The 23511-nt window shown below is 41.2% G+C and overlaps 1 protein-coding gene across 2 annotated transcripts in view; it reads right to left on the bottom strand.

The window, feature by feature from the left end:
* The window catches only part of LOC135239711 (PALM2-AKAP2 fusion protein), a 117928-nt gene that overhangs the window by 61336 nt on the left and 33081 nt on the right, over nt 1–23511 (bottom strand). For both annotated transcript variants that reach the window (XM_064308582.1, XM_064308583.1), the window contains exons 4-8: nt 17505–17585; nt 14446–14576; nt 1221–1335; nt 943–964; nt 270–371 (exon numbers count right to left, since the gene is read on the bottom strand). In XM_064308582.1, coding sequence (XP_064164652.1) covers nt 270–371; nt 943–964; nt 1221–1335; nt 14446–14576; nt 17505–17585 — 451 coding nt within the window. The remainder of the gene's footprint in view (nt 1–269; nt 372–942; nt 965–1220; nt 1336–14445; nt 14577–17504; nt 17586–23511) is intronic.

The following is a 23511-nucleotide window of genomic DNA, read 5'->3' as shown; positions in this document are numbered from 1 at the left end:
TATCACGTAAAATGAGAACCTCCACAAGCGTGCCACCAGGGATTGTAGGCCCCAAAAAATGATCCCACACTGGGCCCCAGAACCACAGAAAACCCTATGCTGCAATATTTTTTGAGGGCCCCTGTCAGTCATTGCCCTTGAAATCACCCTAACTTCCGCACCACCCACCCCCTCCCCCCGCCCATACAGCACCCCCGTCCTGGGCCATGCATGTCCTGGGCCAGAACCTGCTCCAGTCTGGCTCCTCCCACTCCCCCCTCCAGACCTACCAGCCTTCTTTGGCAGCTGCTCATCGCCAGAAGCCTTGGCCGCTGTTTTGGAGTACAGCTCCGGGAGGTCGGGGATGCGGGAATGAATGTAATTCACTGCATCTGTTGGGCAGAGAGTGGAAAGAGGAAGTGACATTAGACCTTTCGGTCCCAAAGCCCCCAGATGTCCCCCTACCCCCCCCCCCTCCCCACCCCTCTCTATCCCCCCTCCCTTTCTTTCTGTAGGGCAGCTTTGTGCTTAGGCAGCAAACGCAGCGAGGCTGTATTAGAGGGAACAATGAGCGCGCTCTGAATACGGGGATCAGCGTCAACAAAGTACAGTCGTTCTGCCCTGCGATCGGAATTCTACAGTCTCGCTGAGGCAAAAGGGAAAGGGTGCTAGCGTGCTGCCCTGACAAGTTATCACCTCCACTGCAAACGCGTGGATGTATGTGAACACGCGTGTGAATGAATGTACACACACTGCATGCAGCTACCCTGGAGAATGCAACGCGATATAGTGCCCTCCGCTAAGGGTTCGAATTACGTGGAAGCCAGGGGGACCTCAGACCCCCCCCCCCCCCCGAAAGAGAGTTGAGCCCAACAGCACTAACACCAATGCAAAGTACAAAAAAAATCATAGTGATTGTCATAACATGGTTTTAAAAATTGTGACATAAGGCTAAGTACTTACCTCCATCTTGGTTTTGAAGACTCTGAAAAGCAAGCAGACAAAAGTAGCATATTAAATTAATAAGCCAAATGCAGTATACCACATCAATATAATACGTCAATGATCAAAATATATTTCTGATGGTAAAATGCAACATAACAGTTAATATACAGAATATCATGTTGTACAAATTCAATCAAAATCTACCTTCTAAAAGCTCAGCATATGTGTCCATAGATATGGCACCGTTAGTTACATTCTGAAGAAGTGAACATCAGTGGAAAGGTTCTCCAGCTCACCTTCTGCAGATCTTCGATTGATCTCTCGGTTTCCCTCAGCTTCTCTCTCAGCACTTGCTCTTTGGCAGAGATCTGTGACTCCTCCCTTTCCAGCAGCCCAATCTCCCCTTCCAATCTAAAACACAGGAACACCGCTTCAGCCGAACTGACTTTTACCCACATTCATAAATGACAGCGATATGTTACTGTGTGCAGCATACTGTTATTTTACTGTGTAGCAATACAAGCCCAGATCACAGCAGTACAAGTAATGGAAATGCATATTGTTTAAAACAAGATTTCACATAATTAACATATTTCTTACTGTGATTACCATCCAGCAGTAATTACTACAATTTCACAGAGCTTTACAAACACTTACAAAAATGTTACACTGGGGTGCTTGTTGATATTCTTTAAAGGAACTTTTGTTTCATGTGAAAAAACAAAGAATAGTGTTTAGGGGTTACCACTCAAACAGGCATTTATAAATCTGACCTTCAGCTTGTTTTGTCTTTAATTCATCCAAAAAAACAGTTTAAAATAATGAGTATGAAGCTACAGTGCTGACATGGATTCTTATGCATGGATTATAATTGGATTACAGTTGCAATGTCTCATAGGGAGGCGCTGAGTCAGGCCGAAGAAGAGAGCTCACAGGATCTTCACAGTCAGACCTGGGTCAAATGCGTATTTGTTTTGGATTCAAATGCTTTTCTACGCTTTACTGATCTTGTCTGGTGTTTTGGAACCAATTAAATACTCTCAAAAAAACTGCAAACCCCGCCTTCTGGTCATATTGGCAGGCTCAATTACACCAGACAAGATCAACAGAGCACAGAAAAGTACTTGAATCCAAAACAAATAGGTATTTGACCCAGGTCTGTCTGCAGTAAAACAGCGCGTGGACCAGATGACCCAGATTAGAGGCCCTGCAGCTCGATGAGCTCGTGACACAGATCTGAGCTCACAGCTGTAACAGTTTGTACTGCGCAGCAGACAGAAGACTGTCATTTAGAAACAGGCCCATATGCTGCAGCAGGGACCAATTTCCCTGTTACGCTCGATACAGAGCAAGCATGTTAACACCATACGAAATCACACATGATCTCGAACAACACAGCGTTGGCCGTTTGCGCCGTATAACCGAAAACATCCCTGACGCCGACAGGGGAAATTACAAGTGAAATGCCAAAGCTTACTGTTAATATCTACTGTGACAGGAGAAAGACTTTTTAGGGAGGTTAGGGGAAACAGCTCCGTGGAGCTCACGCAGATCGCATTCGCAGTTTCGCTCTCCTCCCGTTAAGGATTTATTCCCGTTATTCCTCACGACGCTTCTCGAGCTCCCGTCAGCATCTGTTTTCGCTTTCGTTTCCCGCCGAATTTCACCGAACACTCAGGAACACAAAAGGCTCGCAGTGACGCACTGCGTGACCCCAGGATCAGGATGCCAAGCAGTAATCTCGGTTTAGGAAAGGAATAAGAATAAAAGAATCTGACGCCTGCCACGTATTCCGCCAAATTCATTCCGCGATTCCGCAAATCGTTCCACGGAGAAAGCATGTCACGTAAAATCCGCGGAGCAAAGGAACAGTCGCACACACAGGCGCGTGTACAGGCACAACACGTCCAAACACCTGAGGTGGAAAATACAGGTTCAGAAAGTAAAACCCCTCCCCAGTAATTTGTTCAAATCACCTGGATTAGCTAATTAGCAGAATTCTTAAGCCAAGAGGTGGAACTAATTAGTGAAATCAGCTGGATGAGTTCACTGGTGGAAGAAAAACATGACAGGAATTTTACTATCTGACTCCTGGACTTTCCACCTCTGCCAAACATAAAAAACATATAAATTGCACTGATTTGATATGTACATAATATACATAGATATACATTATACATAAATGAATAGTGTTAATTCCACTCAAACAGTGTTAATTCAACTCTTAACAGATACCATTTGGTCCCACTCTGGAATAAGGGATCAAATTTTATCTGTTTAGAGTTGAATTTCACTGTGTAGTATAACTTAGAACATTTGGGCCAATGATGTGCAGATGACACTGACAATAACGTTGACTGGCCTGCCTGCTCAACATGAATGTCGATTAGACAAAGAATCAACAGACTTACTACGACCTCAGTTATTAATACTCCCTGTATTATTCTGGAAATGATCAGTTTTATGACCCGTTCCACATATCCTACTGAAGTGGGGCCTACACATTTTCGTCACCGTGACGATAAAATACCCAGACGTACCGCCACACATTGTTGTGCAGTTAACGCTAGGACCTAATTAACCTGAACAGGGTAAACAAACAACAGGCGGAGGGATATGGGGATAGCACATGTAGAGCTCATTTATATGACACACATCTGCTCTTTCTCTTTAGGAAGGAAAGGGAGTAAAAGGAAGTCACATGACCCCACCAGAACAAAAATATTCCGTTTGAGCCAGCTGTTGGCAGGTGGGTGCGAACACACTTGCATGAAAAACACAGAACGGGATCTGGGACTATGCAAATAAAGATGATATCAAAATCCTATTGACGCAATACAGAAACGAAATGTGTGGCTATAAAACCGTTTCGATCAGTTTTCTTGAGACTTTAATTTTACTCTAATTCAGTGAAACGGATTTTTGATTGTTTGATTGCAGTTGCTGTCTTCTTTGCAGAATTTAAGAGTAGATTCAGATCCGTTAGCCTCTGGCGTAGCATCCATGACGTTTTTTCAGTGACTGTCCACTCCATCGGGCTCAGTAGGCCCTGTCTTTTCTAGACCCTCCAGCATCTCTTTTTCAAACGAATCAGTTTCAGAAAGAGAGTGGCACAGATGAAGAAACTCTCCTATTCAGCAATAATAAAAAAATTAAAAAAAAAAAAAAAAACACCAAAGCAGGGAACCACTGCAGAAAGACACGACCAAACCAATAACTGCCTTTTCCATTAAAACAGCAACAGATTCCTCACACAGACAATATATCCTCCAGAACAGTGCCCTGCAGCAAAATACTATGATTTACAAGCTCTGACTTGTATATCATACCTTGAGACACTTTTAAAAAAAATGCCAGCCAAAATCAAATTATTTCTTTATTACTGGCCTGAACAATATCACATGAATAAGAATGGCAAATAGGTATCAAATAAAAAGTGCATATCCATACATGAACCATGCATATAAAAATGTACTTACTTTTAAAAAAGAAAATTAATACCACATTTAAAAAAAAACACCTAAAACGAGAGCATCCCTGTAGCTCAGAGAGAGGCATAGTTTCTTTCCCAAAGGACTGCTGTCTTGGTTATTCTTAACCACAGCAGCCAATCAGGAAGCTCTTAGCTTAGGAACCCTCTGCCTCCTCCCTGGTCAATTTCCTGCTATTGTTTAGATCACCGTGAGGCTATTTGGTCAGCAACAACAATGGACTAAATGAAAGGAGCCTTCCCACGATTCCTGCAGCTAATCAGAGAATGGAGAGGAGTGTCTTGTTATTGCTGTTGAGGAGACAGCAGAAATTGCTAACGAAGTGATGTCTGCTACATTTGTTTTTGCCGTAGCAGGAACAAATTCAGACGTTCCCTAACATAAGCATAATAAACAACACTGCATTCCAAAGACATCATATTGCTTGGCTATTTCCTTGCTGTCACACAATGGGAACAGTGTGCTGGAGAGCAGTTAGGGTTCCTCTACTTTGTAACTGCCACGCTGCACGTTTTCTCACCATTGAAACGAGGAAGGAAACAATGGCAGCGTGGGGTAGGGGTGGGCACCACGTGAATAATTCACACGCTCTAACAATGGCACAAAGTGAAAGTGATGTCATGACATCTCTCCATAGTAACAGGGACACACAGTGCTATCTATGTCTCCATCCTCCCTCTAACACACCCTGGGGCCTTCGACCCTGGTACCCTCTCTCCCAGCACAGATTTTCCAACGGCAAGTACGTCACTGAACCAGTTATATTATGTGTTAGCGGGTCCGTCCAAATATAGCCATATTTTAATCATTTCCTGGTGTGGAATGTTGCTAATGTTGACCTTAGGTTTTTTTTAGCAACATAGCACCAGTGAGAATTTTTTTTATGAAGCTTACATTTAATAGTTACAAACAGAGCCAATAATATTAAATTCACACCCTGTGTTTGCAGGTCTCGAAAAAAAGCATGTACCTCACTCTCTGCAAGCAGCAAGCTTAAGCAGCAAGCAAACAGTAAGAGTCAGTAAGAGTCAGTCAGCAGGCAGTTGTTTAATCTTTTAAGAGCAAATCAATTCCTTTCAAAGTGGTCATGTACTCATGGTCTGTTGTTAATCTCACAGTAATTCTGGGCCATCTAGTGGCAGAAAGGGTAACTGCAGGCAGGGGGTACGGCCGGAGCAGCCACACCAGGAGCGGAGCGGTTGTGTGGCAGCCGCTGTCTGGCGTCCGCTTTATTTTGGCGCCCTTGCTAGCGGATTAGAGCGTTTATACCAGCTGCAGCCTGGCGTAGCGCGCGGCGTGGAACGCGTCTGCTCAACTCCTGGTGTAAATCAAGCGTAAGAACTCTAATAGCGCCGTAAACTGCTCAGTCAAACACTGTCACTAACACTAACACTTACTGTTCCATGCAGAGTTTCAAAGGCATTCAGCCAGTAACTAAAACTTTGTGCAACAATATTCTATATTTTCTTTTCAGATTTTATGGGTCTCTTATAAATCTCAAAATCTTCAAAATGCCCACAGTGGTTCGACATGCTAAGATCAGAAAACACACATCTCACCATTAGAACATTATAAAATAATCTCAAAATCTGAAAGCAAACATCTCAATTTCAAAATACCCACTACGTAGTTAGATATGGCAAAATTTGAAAACAGAAATCTGTTGATGTGGACATTATCAAATCAATCTAAATTAAAATGGATTCCTTCAAAATTCTTATCTTCCATCCAGTCTGATAATAATTTATCCCCTGAGATACAGTAAGAACCTTCTGATACTGAATATCAAACCACCAAAATACTTTCAGATGCCCTTTGTAAGCCAGCGCGGAAATACCCATTTCATTCGTCATATTTATTTTCATGACACCTCTAAATGTCACAAATAAATTATCTGTAGAATGAACTCCCTTTCTGTTGCTATTGTTAAGTCAATGGATCGCAGATGCCTGTCTTTGTCTTATGGGGTTTACTCCACAAGTATTATGGCATTATGGTATTTAGTGATGATGCACAGCCCTATCGCAATACATTTACTAATTGTGCTCAAGTGCCAAGTTGTACAGGGCTGAGGTCTTATGGTGCACATCATGTTAACACCAGCTGGAGTTTTGTGTTGATTCTCAGAGTAGCAGCTTTACACAGTTGTCTGTACATACTGATTACATTAGTCTAATACAAAGACTGAAACCAGTTTTTCCTGCAAGAGAAGACCAATACATATTTTTCTGCACCTGAGATTTAAGCGAGCAGGGTAAATTAGCAATGATACAGGGGAAGACAGAAGGCATCCCTTTATTAAGTCCAGCATGGTTTGTCTACCTTTAACTTTTAACTTTTCATGGGGTGACATAGCTCAGGAGGTAAGACCGATTGTCTGGCAGTCGGAGGGTTGCCGGTTCAAACCCCGCCCTGGGCATGTCGAAGTGTCCTTGAGCAAGACACCTAACCCCTAACTGCTCTGGCGAATGAGAGGCATCAATTGTAAAGTGCTTTGGATAAAAGCGCTATATAAATACAGTCCATTTACCAACTTTTAAGTAGCAAATTTAAGTCAGAGTTACTTTTTGAAAGTTTCTTAATTGATTTCAGTATGCATTGAACTAATGTTGTGAATGAAGAGCGAAAACATGCCTTACTTTAACTTCACTAATCAGAGGCAATGAGAACGCTGCAGTTAAGCCTGACTCGATACCGAAGGCCAGTGACGGGAGTCGCTGTGTTCACATGACGCATACGGTTCGCTTCGGCTCCTTTGATCGGCCCTGGAAGTTATTTCAGTTTCGGCGGGCGGGAGCCCCCGCTCTGGATAGAATTTGCGGGCACATCTGAGTGCCGGCGGGGCGATGACCTCATTCAGACTCTCCCGTCTCCACTCCCACTCCCAGCTTCCTGTTCTCCTCTCCCACTTCCTGCCCCGATGCGTCATTATCTCCAGCCGTAGTCGATTTGCGGGAACGGGGGAATGCGCGTTCGGTCGCGAAGCCGTCGGCCGCGTGCCTTGCCTTGCATGGGAGAGTCGCCGCTGTCCCACGGTGCAGCGGCAGCTGGGGGCTCCCGCCGAGCCCGCCGCGAGCACTCGTCTCCATGACAACGTGTGGGAGGCGCGCTTCCACCCCGATAATCGAGAGAGAAGGCAAACGTCTCTTTGGGCAGTTCTGTGACTTGCACTGACAGTAGGAACTGCGCTGACTGGGAGCTATTATTTCAGAGAAAAAACATGTTTCTGACCACGACTAGGCAAAGCTTTATGGGCCTCAATAGAGTGACACAAATAAAGCATGAAATTTACAAAGTAAAATGCCCGGCATTAAATCAACTCTTAGAGAGTTTATTATGAGTCCACTATGGCCTGGCGAGTGGGTGGGCTCACGCAAACTCTTTTAAGAGTTGAATTAACACTGAGCATTTTACTGCGTACACTTAAGAGCAAAATTGATGAGTGCAATACAATAAAGCTGGAAAGTTGCTTGAAACAACAGGTCTAGTCTCTTTTGAAATTCTCCTGTCTCCTGATCAGCAAACACCTTCTCTTTAGTCCACACCCAGAATCTGCTGGAGGACCACGTGATTTTGGCTTAAGAAGATACCGCTGCCATACTTCAGAAATCTGAAAGTCCCACAAATATTTCACACACTGGCTGGTACTGATACAAAAATGTTGAAAATTCAAGTGACACCTAAATTAGAGTGGTTAATGAACAACAATATGATATTTCATTGCACCTAGATAAAGATAAAGTATCAAAACTCTTTTCAATTACGCAACTAAGTCTTTATAATTAACAACAGAATAAGGTTTTAAACTGAAACTTTAAAAAATTGTTTCATATTCTTAAATATGTCTTAAAAGCTGTGACAGAATGTTTATTTATAGATCCGCAGATCTGGAAAACAGATTGATTTTACATTAGGAGAAAAAAAATGTTTATTTTATTTTAACAATGCAAAGAACATAAAAGCACAGCCAGTAATTGCTAAACTTAATAAACTGAGGCACAGTAGCTATATAAACATACACACCAAAGGGCCAAAGTCAACCACAGGCTGACAAAGCTTATCTGAAAATGCCATAAAACATTTCATAGGGTTTTCAAACAATCCTTCCTTTCCTTCCTTCTAAAACAGAGCAGAGCAGATTTCATTTGGCATGGCCACCATATTAGGATGTACTTTCACCCGCTAGTGTACATGGAGATACACAGACATAAACATTGAGTGTGAACGTATCTGAGAATTCCTCAAAGATAAACTCCCAGTCAAAATAAGAGCCTCAACCTTGACTCAACTCAAGTGTTGTTCCTTCCCACAGTTAGGAGAGTCCAGCAGTCGATGTTGCTTGCGTCAGAAAACAGCGGTCGGGCCTTTGTCCTCTTTTCCTTATTAAGCATTAGGAACAAAGTAATTATTTCCATACGGATGACTATTCCGCAGCTTCTGCTGAAACTTGCGTGTTTCATCTGGGACGTCCATTATGTATTCTCTGAGGGGAAGTCAAGGATGCCGAAGGAATCATTGAACCATGCAGCGTTTCCTCTCTTCGCCCCCCACCCCCTTCTCCGAAGCTCATCTTCCTGTGTGCACGCGCTTCATTCATTTTCACACCTCTCAAGTGAACACTTACAAACACAACCTGGGTGTTTCTTCTAATTGGAATTTGATTTGACTGCAATTTTTAACAGTCCCATAACTATAGAACGATAACCCAACATTCCACACTTGCTATGCTAAATATATTTTAATAAATATATTTTAATATATTTATAATGTATAATTATGAATGTTTTCCATAGATTTTAACCCTCAAGCATCATAATTTGTAATAATGACATGCAGCAGATTTTTGAAAAAGAAAGAAGGATCACACACTCTGTTTACTCCAATGCAGATTTTTATCGCCAGCGTTTCGGCAGCGTGTGTGCGACCCTTCTTTCTTTTTAAGTTTTACTTAAGCATTTCTTTTTCACTGTTGATGCAACAGATTTTTAAAATTCCGGGCAGAATATTATTCATTTTTCGTGTTTTTTTTCTTCTTCTGTCGACTGAATAAATTAAACCCAATCCACTATTTTTTCCAGTTTCAATCAGACTGTGAAGTTACTCTACTTATGACAAGAGGTGCTAGTGAAAAAGCTTTTCTTTTTGGTAATAAACAATGACTGAATTACCACGTGAAAATCATTGAAAGTCACGTACACAGAAATGGATACCAGATGAACAAGAAATTCACCTCCCTTCCCCCAGCAACCTCCAGTATAAAACTCCTGAAGTCCCTGTAGTGTAAATAATGTGTACCAATTTTGGTCACACACAATACACTGTGACTAGCACTTGCAAATACATGTATAAAACCCCTGTAATATAAATCTTCACAGAATGATGACATTAAACTTCCCTTCCACGCACTTGCGTTGTAGCAACTCTGTTTACATGCATGGGCAGTGTAATTTCAATTTTAGTCATATTACATATTTTAAGCACCATATTTCAGCAGAAACGCATGCTGCATTCTTTTCACGGTGGAACAGGTCGTTACTGACATCGAGACTTTGGAAAAACAAGCCCGCTGTTTTCGTCTTGCTGGGGACACATTGCTCTTTATCAGCAGTGGAAAAAGCCTCGTCTGGCTTGCATTTATTTTTGGGACACTGTTCAGCGGGGTGCAAATATAGCTCAGACACTCCCTCAGCCTCACCCCATGCCAAAGTAACTGTTATTCCCTGCAATTCCCCACAGTTATTCCCTGCAATTCCATGCAGTTATTCCCTGCAATTCCCAGCACTTATTCCCTGCAATTCCATGCAGTTATTCCCTGCAATTCCCAGCATTTATTCCCTGCAGTTCCATGCAGTTATTCCCTGCAATTTCCCACAGTTATTCCCTGCAATTATTCCCAGCAGTTATTCCTGGCAATTCCATGCATTTATTCCCTGCAATTCCATGCAGTTATTCCCTGCAATTCCCAGCATTTATTCCCTGAAATTCCATGCAGTTATTCCCTGCAATTCCATGCAGTTATTCCCTGCAATTCCCAGCATTTATTCCCTGCAATTCCCAGCATTTATTCCCTGCAATTCCATGCAGTTATTCCCTGCAATTCCCAGCATTTATTCCCTGCAGTTCCATGCAGTTATTCCCTGCAATTCCCACAGTTATTCCCTGCAATTCCCAGCAGTTATTCCTGGCAATTCCATGCATTTATTCCCTGCAATTCCATGCAGTTATTCCCTGCAATTCCCAGCATTTATTCCCTGAAATTCCATGCAGTTATTCCCTGCAATTCCATGCAGTTATTCCCTGCAATTCCCAGCATTTATTCCCTGCAATTCCCAGCATTTATTCCCTGCAATTCCATGCAGTTATTCCCTGCAATTCCCAACATTTACTCCCTGCAATTCCATGCAGTTATTTCCTGCAATTCCATGCAGTTATTCCCTGCAATTCCCAGCATTTATTCCCTGAAATTCCATGCAGTTATTCCCTGGAATTCCATTCAGTTATAATATGATATTATATAATAATGAAAAAATGTCACATTTTTAAAGAAGTTTTGAAAGATTGGTACCTGGCCTAAACCAATAAAACACACACCGATTTTAGCTTATTGGCTAAAGCTAAACCTTCCACAAATTTTTATCTGTGTGCACGATTGTTGGCTGCAATTACAATTTTTTAAATCAAGTTATGAGTATATAGCATGCTTTATTTGACGAAAATGTATATTTCATGATGCATTTGTATTTATAGGTAAGTATATTTCAGAGTTGGCATGCCTAACTCTTTTTGTCATTTCTTGCTTATCTGCCTATTCAAATTTACGTGTGCAGAAACATTTTGTATGCACACAAAGTACACTAGCATGCAGTTTAGTCCAAACCGCTCTATGTCCTCCTGAGAAGAATGCTCCTGGCATCCTGTTGAAATATAACAATTTTCCTGCCATCAAAGTCACATTTTTTTTTAAAGCCAAGAGATCATCCAAAAGAAACTGAAATCAGTTCCATACGCTTGGTACCCATGGTTCACTCTGTGCTGAACAAGGACGGCCAACACAATAGCATGTCCATCGTTTTTGAACCAGACACTTAAGAAAGAGAAAGGCCTGTTGTCACACTGCAGTGAAACACGACTTCTCCCTCCCCAGACATTGTAAGTAAATTTGACAGAACATGTTTGTGACTCTGTCTACAAGAGACATTCATTGTTGAGAAAAACAATGTATTTATATATAAAATTTGTATTTTATTTAAAATCGCTTCACAGAAAGTTACATAAAACCAGCTACAGCTCGAATGTGACAGCTCTAAACTTGGATTGTTTGATTTATCTTCCTGGAATGCGCCTTACTTGGAACGAGCTCAGAACAGTTCACACAAACTCAACGCAACACAAAACATCTGGTGTCAAGCTGCTATGAATGGCTATTTGTGAACTGCAGCGTATGCTGAAAACGTTGGCGCTCTAAAAACTGCGCAGTCCCAGCAGCCGTATCCACGCTGGCCAGACTATCAGTAAAGTAAAATGTGATTGGCTTCCGCAGTCGAACCGGGAGGTTTTCTGAAGGCTGGTTGCTGAAGTGTCCGTTTCACCTGTCCTGTTTATGTTTTTCTTGGACATAAAGCAATGCAAAAAAAACTGTACGTTTCGGTTGATTTTCATAAAACTATATACTGTATAAATTATGTACTCAAATAAAACACTAAATGTTTAAAATGTCATTGGGCTGCATAAATACAGCCCTCCGGTTCCCCACACCTGGACTCTTTTGTCATGAAAACACAAAATGCTGACTACTGACAAAACGACTGCCGCCTTTCGTCTGGTATTGCAAGGAGGACACAGTGTCCATGACAGATTGGTTTTCACAACAGAGAAGTGGGGAAAAATGCATCCAAAGTTAACTGGGCAATTCAAAATAAAAATAAACTAAGTCCTACTAAGTTCAAACTAAATTCAGCTAGTCATTTCCCACTTTTATTTCTTATATGGACAAAATATGCATAATATGCACCGATGACCAATGGAAGTTACTGTTGAGCTATTTATGCATCAAATACCTCACAATGAATTAAAGTTGGTAACATTATATACTTGGCAATAGAGTCCGACTGAATCATCTATTTATTTTAGAAATGACCTTATAGCAATGTAACCGCATTGAGAATGTAAATAACTCTGCCGCCTATAGGAACAGTTCTTAGCTAGATGTACCTGATAAACAGGGGAAGTAACAATCAGAAAAAAATGCATGTCTCAAATTAGTCACTTGATTTTGCAGTTTACAAATCAATCTATTGGCCAATGTTTTATCCAATGAAAGTTTCCATGACAAGAGAAACAAATTACAACTGATTTTCAAATATAAAAATAGACACAATACAGTACAAAGAAATCACAAGAAAAAAGTAATGTAACAGCATGTCCTAAAACCAAATACACCGTGTAATTAATACTTAATTGGGGCAAGGAAAAAAACCAATTTATTTCTGAAAAAATGTAATCTCTATTTCTAAGACTAGTGGCTGTTCTTTCAGCTTCCCTCCTGCTGGGAATTGTAGTTCATACATTGCTCACATCAACACGACTCATAATCACAAAAGATGGCCATGGCCTTCGGCAAGTTCTTTTAGTCCCCACAGATGCAATTCAAATAGTTTGGGGAATGTAGTAAAAATACCACTGCATTGTATTGTTAGAAAACTCCTAAACCCTTGAGGCCTGTCTTGCTGAGAGCAAATAAATTGAATTGAGAAAATAATATTTAAGCAACTTTGAAAAACCATCAACAGCCAGTTGTTCAGCACACAGTATTTGCAGTGGATCCATGGATCGACTAGGTTCTGACTAGAGGCACGAAAACGAATGTGTTCCGCAACAAAATATCTAAGGGCAGCAACCTGTGTGTTTCTGTGTGTACAGGTGTGTACATTCTTTAACTGAATTTTATTTTTAAAAAAAGATTTAAAAAAAAAGATTTTTTTACAGGTGCTAACCACACTTCAGAGCTGTGTTTACCAGAACAGGGAGTCCCTTTAAAGCAGGAGGTGAGACATAAATGCAGCACCCATTCTATTTCGCCGTCGCCTGTAACATCCCGCTCTTAATTTAGCGGGAGGTCATGCAGCTGCTATTTGGCGGCGCTTCTGCGAACACTATTTCGGATCCCGCGGTCGCTCGTGCAAATATGACGGCTGACATACCGCCGTCCCCCGTGCCCTTTCGCTTCCGCGCCTAGGGAAGGCCCTTTCGGGAACTTTATTGACCAAACTGTTTGTGTTTCTCACCCAAACACCTGGAGTGAAAAAACACGAAGGCCAAAAACTTTAACTCTGCTGCTTTAGCTTTTCTCCTTTGATTTGCATGCGATCAGAAACATCTACTTTACATTACATTTATTTGGCAGACGCTTTGATCCCAAGCGACGCACAATAAGTGCATACCTAAGGTCATTGGAACAACTACAAAACATAGGTCCGATAAGGTACAATACTTATTTTATAACAGTTATTCATAGCCATGAACACATTAAGTCCAGTTCACACAGTAAACATTACTCTGGCCTAACCCATGCTAAGTGAAACTAGGGTACTATTTTGCTGTAACACTGCAATGCCAAAATACAGTACGCACAGAAATAGCGCAGCTCATTTCTGGGATAACCCAAACAAAATTAAATCACCAGATTAAGTGAAAGACTGTTGCCAGACTTTGATGTCGGCTGGAAAATGACTTCAATATGTTTAGCAAGCGATTGATAAATTATTCAAAATTACGATTAGTTTACGATGTGGTTTTCAGAAAATATCTTTTTAGCAGACACGTCCTAAGCGCTAACAACGTCTGCTTTTCGCATACTTGTAGTCTGGTCACAATATCAACTCAGGGAGCCACCAGTGCGACTTTGTCTCAGAGTTAGCTTCTCTCGCTGTGAGTGGAGCCTCTGTGATTGATGTCTGTAGTTTCTCTACCAGCTGTGAACAGTAAGGGGTCGGAGGTGGGGGGGGGGGGGGTCTGTACCAGGGGTCTGTACCTGTGAATGGTGTCCTCCAGCCTCTTCACCTGCGTCTCGTCTCGCTCTGCCTGCCTCCTGCGCCCCTCCTCTTCCTCCTGCGTTCCCGCCGGCGCCCCCTGGAGGAGCCATCGTTCCCTCATCGCTTTCGACTTTTCACAGGAAAAACACAGGACAAAACATTAGGGCAGTACACTTTCTACACCTGCAAAAAGGAAAAGGAAGAAATCCACACAATAAATGTATAATTATACTACTACTACTAGTACTACTGCTGCTACTACTATTCCTACTGCTACTAATACTACTGCTGCAACTACTACTACTACTACTGCAACTACTACTACTACTACTGTTGCTACTACTACTACTGCTGCTGCTACTACTACTACTGCTGCTACTACTACTACTTCTACTACTACTACTACTACTACTAATAATAATAATAATAATAATAATAATCCCACAATATTCATGTGCATATTATGGAATTATAAATAAATACTACACCACACAACTTTCCTATATATACAGTATAAACAAGTTTCTGGCCCAGAGAACAAACTTGTCAACACGTGCCTTCACGGCAGGAGACACGTAGGGATTTGAATGCCATTCTACTAATATAGTCTCGGCAGCGAGCTTGGAGAAGCTGCGCGCATCGCGGGATGTTATGGCACGTGTGTGCGGTTGTTCTGGACACATTAAGCTACTCTCATCACAGCGGCTGTGTTGGATTTTACACAGGCGATCCGCTATTTTCATTTCGGACCAACCGCAGACTTCGGCACTCAGGAAACGTCTGATTTTCTGTGCAACTGCAACAACGTGTGAGATCCTATAATCCACCCTTCCCACAAACCCCTCCCCTTGTTCCGCAGCCCTTTTCACAGAGAGTTGACAGAGCTGCTACAACACCCTCCAGTATGGCAGGAATGCGGCTGATATATTTAACAGGCTGTCGTAAATGCGTGAGAGCAAACTACCAAATGTCAATGTGAGATTTGGGAAATGCCAGCTTGCGGTGCTAAAGCATAGCCCATTACTCTTGATTTTGAAGATCTGAAACATGTCCATGTCTCCACTCTGATTCAATTTTGAACTGTGGTCAAAGTTTAAAATATAATCAGACAATCTGGGCACCGTTTATGAACTCAGGTAGAATCGTTAGCCTTTAAAAGGTTGATCAATGTTTTAATCAATTAGTTGTAATTTAATTTCACCTAAGTTTGAAACTTAAGTCACATGTCTTTCTTTACAAAATAGAGTAACTTCTCCTTTATGCCTTTGTCTTTGTGTGAAAACAGGAAAAAGGATTTTAAAATAGGAAATGATATAATTACGACTGAACAGGTTTAAACTGCTACATTTTTTCTGTGACAAACATAACTGTTGACTCAGAATGTTTCTCCCAAACAAGGTGAGTTTTTTGATTACATATTTTACCTGGCTGAAGCACACGATGGGACACAAATAATTACACACACGTCTGATTTCTTGAATGGCTTACATTTTGGGGGACTAGTTTATGAATAGCTGGTCATATAAAAGGCTTACATTTTGGGGCACTGTTTAGAAGCAATGCACAGCATGGTTTTGAAACAAATTACCATATAATATCATTTTCCTGTCTTATTGAAATTTGAAATGTTAACTGGAATTTTCAAATAAACCCCCAAAAGAGTATTTAGTCTTAGCAAACCCACCCAGTGAGCAAATAAACCCATGTCCTGTGAGGTCAATTTTTAAATACTAACTTCAATAATATAAGTTTGCTTTAACAAGGATCACCCACGGTAGCATTTAAGCTTTGAGTGCTTGGAGTGTTTTTCCTATGCACAGAACTTGTGAGTCTCTAGTGTATTGCAGAACCAAAGCTAAAGATGAAACATCCACTATTTTTTCAATTTGTAATTTGAAAAAGGCCTGGAAGTTACGCTCATAAACAAGGTTAGAATTTCGCGTAGCCGTCACAACCCAACAACCTTTCCGATGAGAACTAGCCCCAAACTGAGTTTACACCGCCCACTATTAAACAAACATTCCATATCCTGGTTCCATGTTCTTTCCAAGTTCCAGGAGGACCCACTGATGCTCAATTTTAAAGGCTCTGCTTGCAGCTATTGTGCTGTACAATAATCATGTAATTCTTTTTCCAGATGACTCACAATCTAGTTTATCATTGGAAAAGAAGAAAAGAACACCTCAGTCACTAACTTTTCATTTTTATAGCAACCTCAGCAAGGACACTGTACAGTATAGGTCAGCTTTCCCTCCCCACTCCTCCTTTCGTTTTTCTCAGATTGCACTGGGCGTTTTTTTCTTCTTCTGAACAGTCCCATGGGTGGCTGTTTATCAAGTTGCTGCGGTCACTGGAAATCACTTCCATTTCCTCAAAAGAAACTCTGTCTCTGGAGGAAACGAAACAAAGCCTCTTTCAAGAAGCTTTCTGTATCGGGGTAAATTAGTTTTTGTGAAAAGTAATTGGCATAAAATGCATGCAGAGCAATTTGCTACATTTAAAAAGCCTCTTATTGCTTGACGACAAATTTGAGAGCGATTCCCATCAGTCTTTGCTGTTTGTTTATACTAGTTCACTTATTTCTGAAATGAGTAGTCCAGCCTTCATATCTGATCGAAATCTATGAGAACTTTTCGCTTTGTCCACATGTGTTTGCATGTCTAAACACTGAAGAGGAATGAGACCATTTAAAATCTCTCTGTTCAAAGACCTTTCTCAGCTCATGTTTCATTGAATACATGGAGGACATTATTATATGACTTGCCTCAGGAATCTGCAGTAAATTCCCCTTCCTCAGTATATTTGAAAAGAAGAAGTATATATATATATATACATATATATATTTATTTATTTATTTAATATGCTTTCAGACTGAGCAAATTTACAAGGAAGGATTCAGTGACTGTAACAACTGAATAATCAAGTTTTATATTTCAAAAGTTAGTAATTTTATTTTAAAAGTTTCATTTCACAAATTACAAATTATTTCCTCATAACTCCATGCCTACATTAAGTTCCCTAACGACAAAATAAGTATATTGCTCTGAAGGACAGTTACCTTGAGATGCTGTAGCTGTAAAATTAGGTCCTCCAATTGTCTTCTCTTGTCTTCAATTTCTGTTTGCCTTTTCCGTTTTTCCTAGATAAGAGGAAAGGGATATTCAGTTAAAACAATTAGTGGGCCACAATTTTCAGTTATCAATAAACTCACATTATTATTGTACCCTTTACCAATGTTACACATACATATCACACACTTATTTATATCACCAATGTATTAATTTAACAGTAAGCATGCTCATCACATTTTTTATGATGGCTGAGGTTGTGGGGTGGAAGCATAAAGCCTCTTGTTGGATACCATCATGAAATGGGGGGGGGGGGGCGATGTGGAAGCCATCGAACCGGAAAACCAATCACTGCATATGCATAAATAACAACACTGTACAATTAAGATGTCTTTGAAAATGTTTTTTTTAAATTTAATTCTGCGGCCCAGAGATGGCTGTGGGCCTAAATGACTGTTTACGCCACCAACCGGCTCTGGAGAGAAAGTACAACATTTAATGCTGGGGCGCGTCTGAAGCATATTTAAACCCATTACCTAACAATGTGACATGCAAAATCCCAACAGACAATTTTTCGATGAGCAAGTTCAACATCGCTTTTGTCCTCCACTTGCTGCTAGTGATACTTATGCCTGAAGAGGCATGTGCATTTCCACTCTGAAAAAAACAATTTTCTATTCTATTTTTCTAGCAGGATAGAGTTTGGCAGGCAGAGCAGTAAGCCTTAGTGCCGTGTATGCTGACAGTATACTTGCTGATCCATTGCAGGGGTGCTCAGTACGTGATTGGGATGGCTGGGCTACATTTCCAGCTGTAGCTGTCCATTGCCATGCATAATTATAAAGATCCAAACTTTCTGACCCACTTAAAAAAATCCTCTGAGAGTCATTTTGACTATAAGGCAGCTGGCAAACCTATTATACATGACAATAAAATAGTACAATAGACAACGTATACAAGTAAGGTCATTGGAGAGAGTACCAAAGTCAACCATATAACATAAACAAATAGAATGATTAAATATCTAGAACAAGTTTAGTATGGCATCCTGCAAGCTGTGTTGCCTGGATTTTCATATAGGCGTTTTATAAAACATCTTTCACTGCCAACACAGGCAGATAAGGACAAAATGTTTATGTTAGGACCTGTGGAGCTGCTGTAGGCACACGAAAGACAAATGGCCTTATTGTTCCCTCTGATGACTCGCAAGTCAATGAGCTACCGCTGAAGGAAACTCTCAGCTCCTTTACTTGCCGCCGGACCTTTCCATTGGCTGTGGCCTGCGGAAGGCCTCAGTGCTATTGGAGCTGAACGATAAGAATGCCGTCTTATCACTCACAATAGATGTTCTGTTATGAGATAAGGTCAGAACTGAAATAAACTGCCGCCCACAGTCCATTACTTTCCTTTTCCCCATAGTCCATAGCGCACAGTCCACATTAGCAGGGCATTCTTCATTCGTAGAGAAAGAAAAACGTAGATTAAACGTAGTGAAGCACGTGCCTCCTCGGTTGTCTTGTGTTACAGAATATGAGAACGTGAAGATGTACAAACACAAACCATCTATTTTATGCTAGCTCATATCTGCTGGGACATCTCAATGAATAGCTCACAGGTTACCGCAGGGTTGTGAAGCTTTTTTTAAATGATGACTTGAAAGGAAGCCAGCTTAACTGTGCCATTTGAAAGACTGCAGATATCAAACACGGTATCTTCAGAAGTACAGCATGCGAAGTAGAGCTTGTAGTATTCATGTATACATGCATTCTCATTCTATACATTTCCTTTTTTCTTATTCATGCTTAATGTCTTGTGCTCCTTGAGAGAATACACTACTGCTGCTACTACTACTACTACTACTACTACTACTACTACTACTACTACTACTACTACTACTACTACTACTACTACTACTACTACTACTACTACTACTACTAATACTATGTTCATTAATTATAACATTTGTAGTTAACTACAAGAGGTTAAGGGAAACAACATGTAAGCATAATCATGATATGACTTAGGCATTTCGGATTGATCTACAGGTCAGACTGAATTGTGCTAGTGATTAAATAATGCTAATATATTAAACTGTGTGGAAGACAGGAAATCTGTTTAATCTATACATTTGTTTAATCTTAAAAAAATTGAGAGCAAAGACTTTGAGAGTACAGCACAGAATCCGTGCGTGAGGGGCTTGTGAATTGGGGGTGGGAATATAAGCGGATACACAATGGTACTAGTGGGTCTGTAATGTTAAAAAGAAGCACACAAATGTAATTTCTTCACATGACAGACATGCAGATGTTAAACTCCCTGCACACTTTAACATGATCAAAGCCATGTAAAGAATAGTTTGACAGCTGTGGCTGTCCAGGGTCTGTTCAGCATTCAAGTACAAAATATGATCATCTGTGATATTTAAACAAAACACACACCGTCCTGAAAACTGTTTCGATATGTTTCTCTTCTTTAATATTCTTATTTGCCATGGGTCTGTGAGGAGTTTTTTTATTTTTATTTTTTCTCCAAAAATCCATAGTGAAAGCATCTTGTTTAGCAGTTACTAAAATGTCAGTTACCTCTTATTGCAGTACATTTGCAAGTGATTGCAACCAACTAAAAGCTTAGAAAAAGTTGCTTAAATGTTGAACACCTTCATCTCAAAAAAATGGCATTCCCTCATTGCTTGTAGTTACCAAAATAAAAGTCCCCTCTCAGAATATAATATTTGTGGTCTTCCTGCTAATGAATGCATGTCACTTCCTCTCCATGAAATAAATGGTGTCGGTGTGTTAGATTTGTGTTAATCTACGTGAGACGGTGGGGTCCAAAAAGGATAAGAACATGAGTGGGTTTGACGGGAGATAACGAATTCACAGTCAGCATAAATTAATTATGCAAGAGCTTCCTGTCACGCTGGCATTAGAATCCAACACCAATCGCTTATTTTAATTATTCATTCCCTTTAAAAATGAAAAGTGAGGGGGGAATTCTAGGACATTCCATACACAAAAAAGTCGGGGCAGTGTAGAATAAATTCTGGGGCCTAGAGTATTGGACTGTTACTTGTGCACTCACAGAACCAGAGTGCTGCTGACCGGGTCACTGTGTCTACTGCATTATGGGTTTCTGTCCCCCTGAAAATCGCACCCCTTTCCAAGCCTGGCAGCTTCTGAACAAAGCTCCCCGAGGTCCACCCCCCCCCCCCCAAAGCTGGCTCTCACGCCTGCCTACATAACACCCTATAATCCTCAGGCTTCATGATATGCCGGTCCTGCCCCCAACAGGCTGGAACTACACTTGTAAACACTACTGGTGGTGCAACATTGTTAAACTCATAATTGCCGCCTTCGGTTTTGTTTACTTGTAGTTATTTGCGCTAACTAGGCCTTGAATCAAACCTAATAGATAAAATAGCAATGTATATGAGTAAAATGAGCAATTTCTGAAATTGGTGAGGCATTACCATGTATCTAGCACTATTCTACATCCCACAATTCTGGCGAGGCTGCAAAGAGGGTAGACCTTAGTCTGAAGTATATAACAAAATATTCAACCATGCTGGGTTCAAAATTATGGGTACATGGGAATTTAGAAAAAGTGCATAGTGGAGTTCACATGGATGCTAAGGTACCATTTAGCATTTGTTAAGTGTTCAGGCTGCTGGTGATGCATTTCTATTCAGATACTGGTCTTTATGCAAACACAACACAGAGAAACGTGCCCTGTTACATTGGTGAAAAAAATACTTTCCGGTCCTTTGAATCTGCATATGTTGCTGTTGGACACATCGCTGGCAGTCACATGTTCTGCGCATGCTCAACCTACCCCGCCCCCGCCCCCCATCCTACCCAGAATACATGAGGTCAGCATGACCTGCAAGCAACCAGCTAAGCCACCCAAACCCCCCAAGGGCTGTACAGATGTCAGCGACGTCATGGCTTGTCTGCAGATGTCCGCTAAGTCAGGAGGTCTGCATTAGGCTGGAAATGAGGCCGCGCCCGCCTAAGCCCACCATCTTCATGGCCTGACAAAAAACCAGCCCGACAAGCTCTGGCAACATCTGAAGCCTGGATCCGACGGAGGCTGATCGCTGAAATGACAAGCCAGCAACACCATACGGCACAACAGAAAACAATGCAGTGTTTCCTGCAGGAAAGCTGTTAGTGAAGGTGATTGCAGCTGCAGAACGGGCGGTGGCGTGGGGAGCATCGCTTCTGCCGGGTGTTAACAACGATGGTCAACAATGGCGCAAAGCAAAGCTTCTTGTTTTTGTAGTTTACCGTTATGCTTAACTGGTAAATTAAAAACAGGCGCACCTGCATGCTTATTTTTTATTCTGTTAAACGTGATGTTAGATTTGTCGATTACAACTCTGCAACATACAGAACAGAAGCGATATCTTTGTTTCAGTATGTGCTTGCGTAAAGTATGGTTGTAAAATAGACGAATGATGTTCATTTCAACGTTTGTAATGATCAGAACAGGCTAGCCAGCAGCTTTAGTGGCATTTTTCTTTCAGCTAAATGTGACATTAATAGCTATGTTTGTCACTCTTGATATTGATCAGAACAGGCTAGTCAGCTAGCTTTAGCGCTTTTTAGTTCCTTCTTTTAAAAGTTACGCTTATCACTCCCGTGCTGTCAAATACAGCCATTTTAACGTGCTAGTTAAGCATTACAGTACACCACAAAAACTGTAAGCTTTGCGGCATTTTTTTCAATCGTTGTTAACACCTGGCAGAAGTGTCGTTACGTTACTACTTAAACTTCCGGGCTGGCAGTCAGTCAGTACCCTTTCCGACCCAACGTCACAGATAAAAATAGGCCCGATACCCGTCCCGATCACAGCATACCTTCGGGCCTCGTCGGGTTTGGGTCAGGACGCAGACCCCTAACTGAGTCCCCGCTTCTCTGGGTGACGCCATAGAAAAGTCCTCAGGAACTCCCAGCCACAATAAACACTGAGTGTGGGTTCATTTGAGGACACGCTTCAAATTAGTTCCCATACCAGATGTGTAACATCCCCCCCCCCACCCCCCCAAATGTATCATTCAAGGGAAAACAGCCTCCAGCAGCGGGATTTTAAAATGTTTTCCTCAGTATGCAAACAGAGCAGCTAATGTTACATTACTTCCATTTAGCAGAGGTTCTTATCCAGTGTAACTTACACATCTATCCATCCATACAGGCATGGGCATGGGTATTTTAGAATTTCTAGCCTACCTGCATGTCTTTGGATTGTGGGAGAAAACCGGAGTACCCGGAGGAAACCCATGCGGACATGGGGAGAACTCCACACAGAGAGGCTCAGGCCGGATTCAAACGCAGAACCTCCTTGCTGTGAAGCAACGGTGCTACTCACTGCACCACCATGACAACATTAAAAAAAATTTTTGACACAGAATCCATTTTTACAGCTGGATACATAGTGAAGCAATTCAGAATAAGTACTGTGCTCAATGGTACAATGGCAGTGTCCTACCTGGGAATCTAACCTGCAACCTTTGGGTTACAAGCGAAGTTCCGTACCCATTATATTACACTGCGGCCATATTTACGACTGTACTACCCCGCAATAATAGATAACATGCTACTGAAGAAGAATAAAAAATGTGTGTTTTCTCAGAAAACTCAATCAAACAATGCTAACAATTATTGTAACTGTCCAAATAAAATTATTATTTGATTTTAATTGTTAATGTCTTTAAAGTACTTATTTTGGCAGTAATGTAAGCATGAGAATTGTATATCTTTTCACGTATGGTAAAACACAATATTAGCCAATGAAATTCCAAATTCAATTTTATTTATTTGTATAGCACTTCATACAGAGAAACTGTCACAAAAACACTCTATGGTGTAAATGTGACCTTGTGCCTGTAATAACCAGTTATGCCGTAGTTAAATCCAAACTATGTCCAGACAAGTGTGGACAGCGCTATAAAACTGCTTATGTAAGACTACGCTCCCCTTTCCCTAGCATTAGCAATTC

Source organism: Anguilla rostrata, chromosome 14 (assembly GCF_018555375.3).
Source record: "Anguilla rostrata isolate EN2019 chromosome 14, ASM1855537v3, whole genome shotgun sequence".
NCBI classification, from domain to species: domain Eukaryota; kingdom Metazoa; phylum Chordata; class Actinopteri; order Anguilliformes; family Anguillidae; genus Anguilla; species Anguilla rostrata.
Note: the sequence above shows the minus strand (reverse complement) of the source record. Positions and strands in the feature narration are given on the sequence as shown.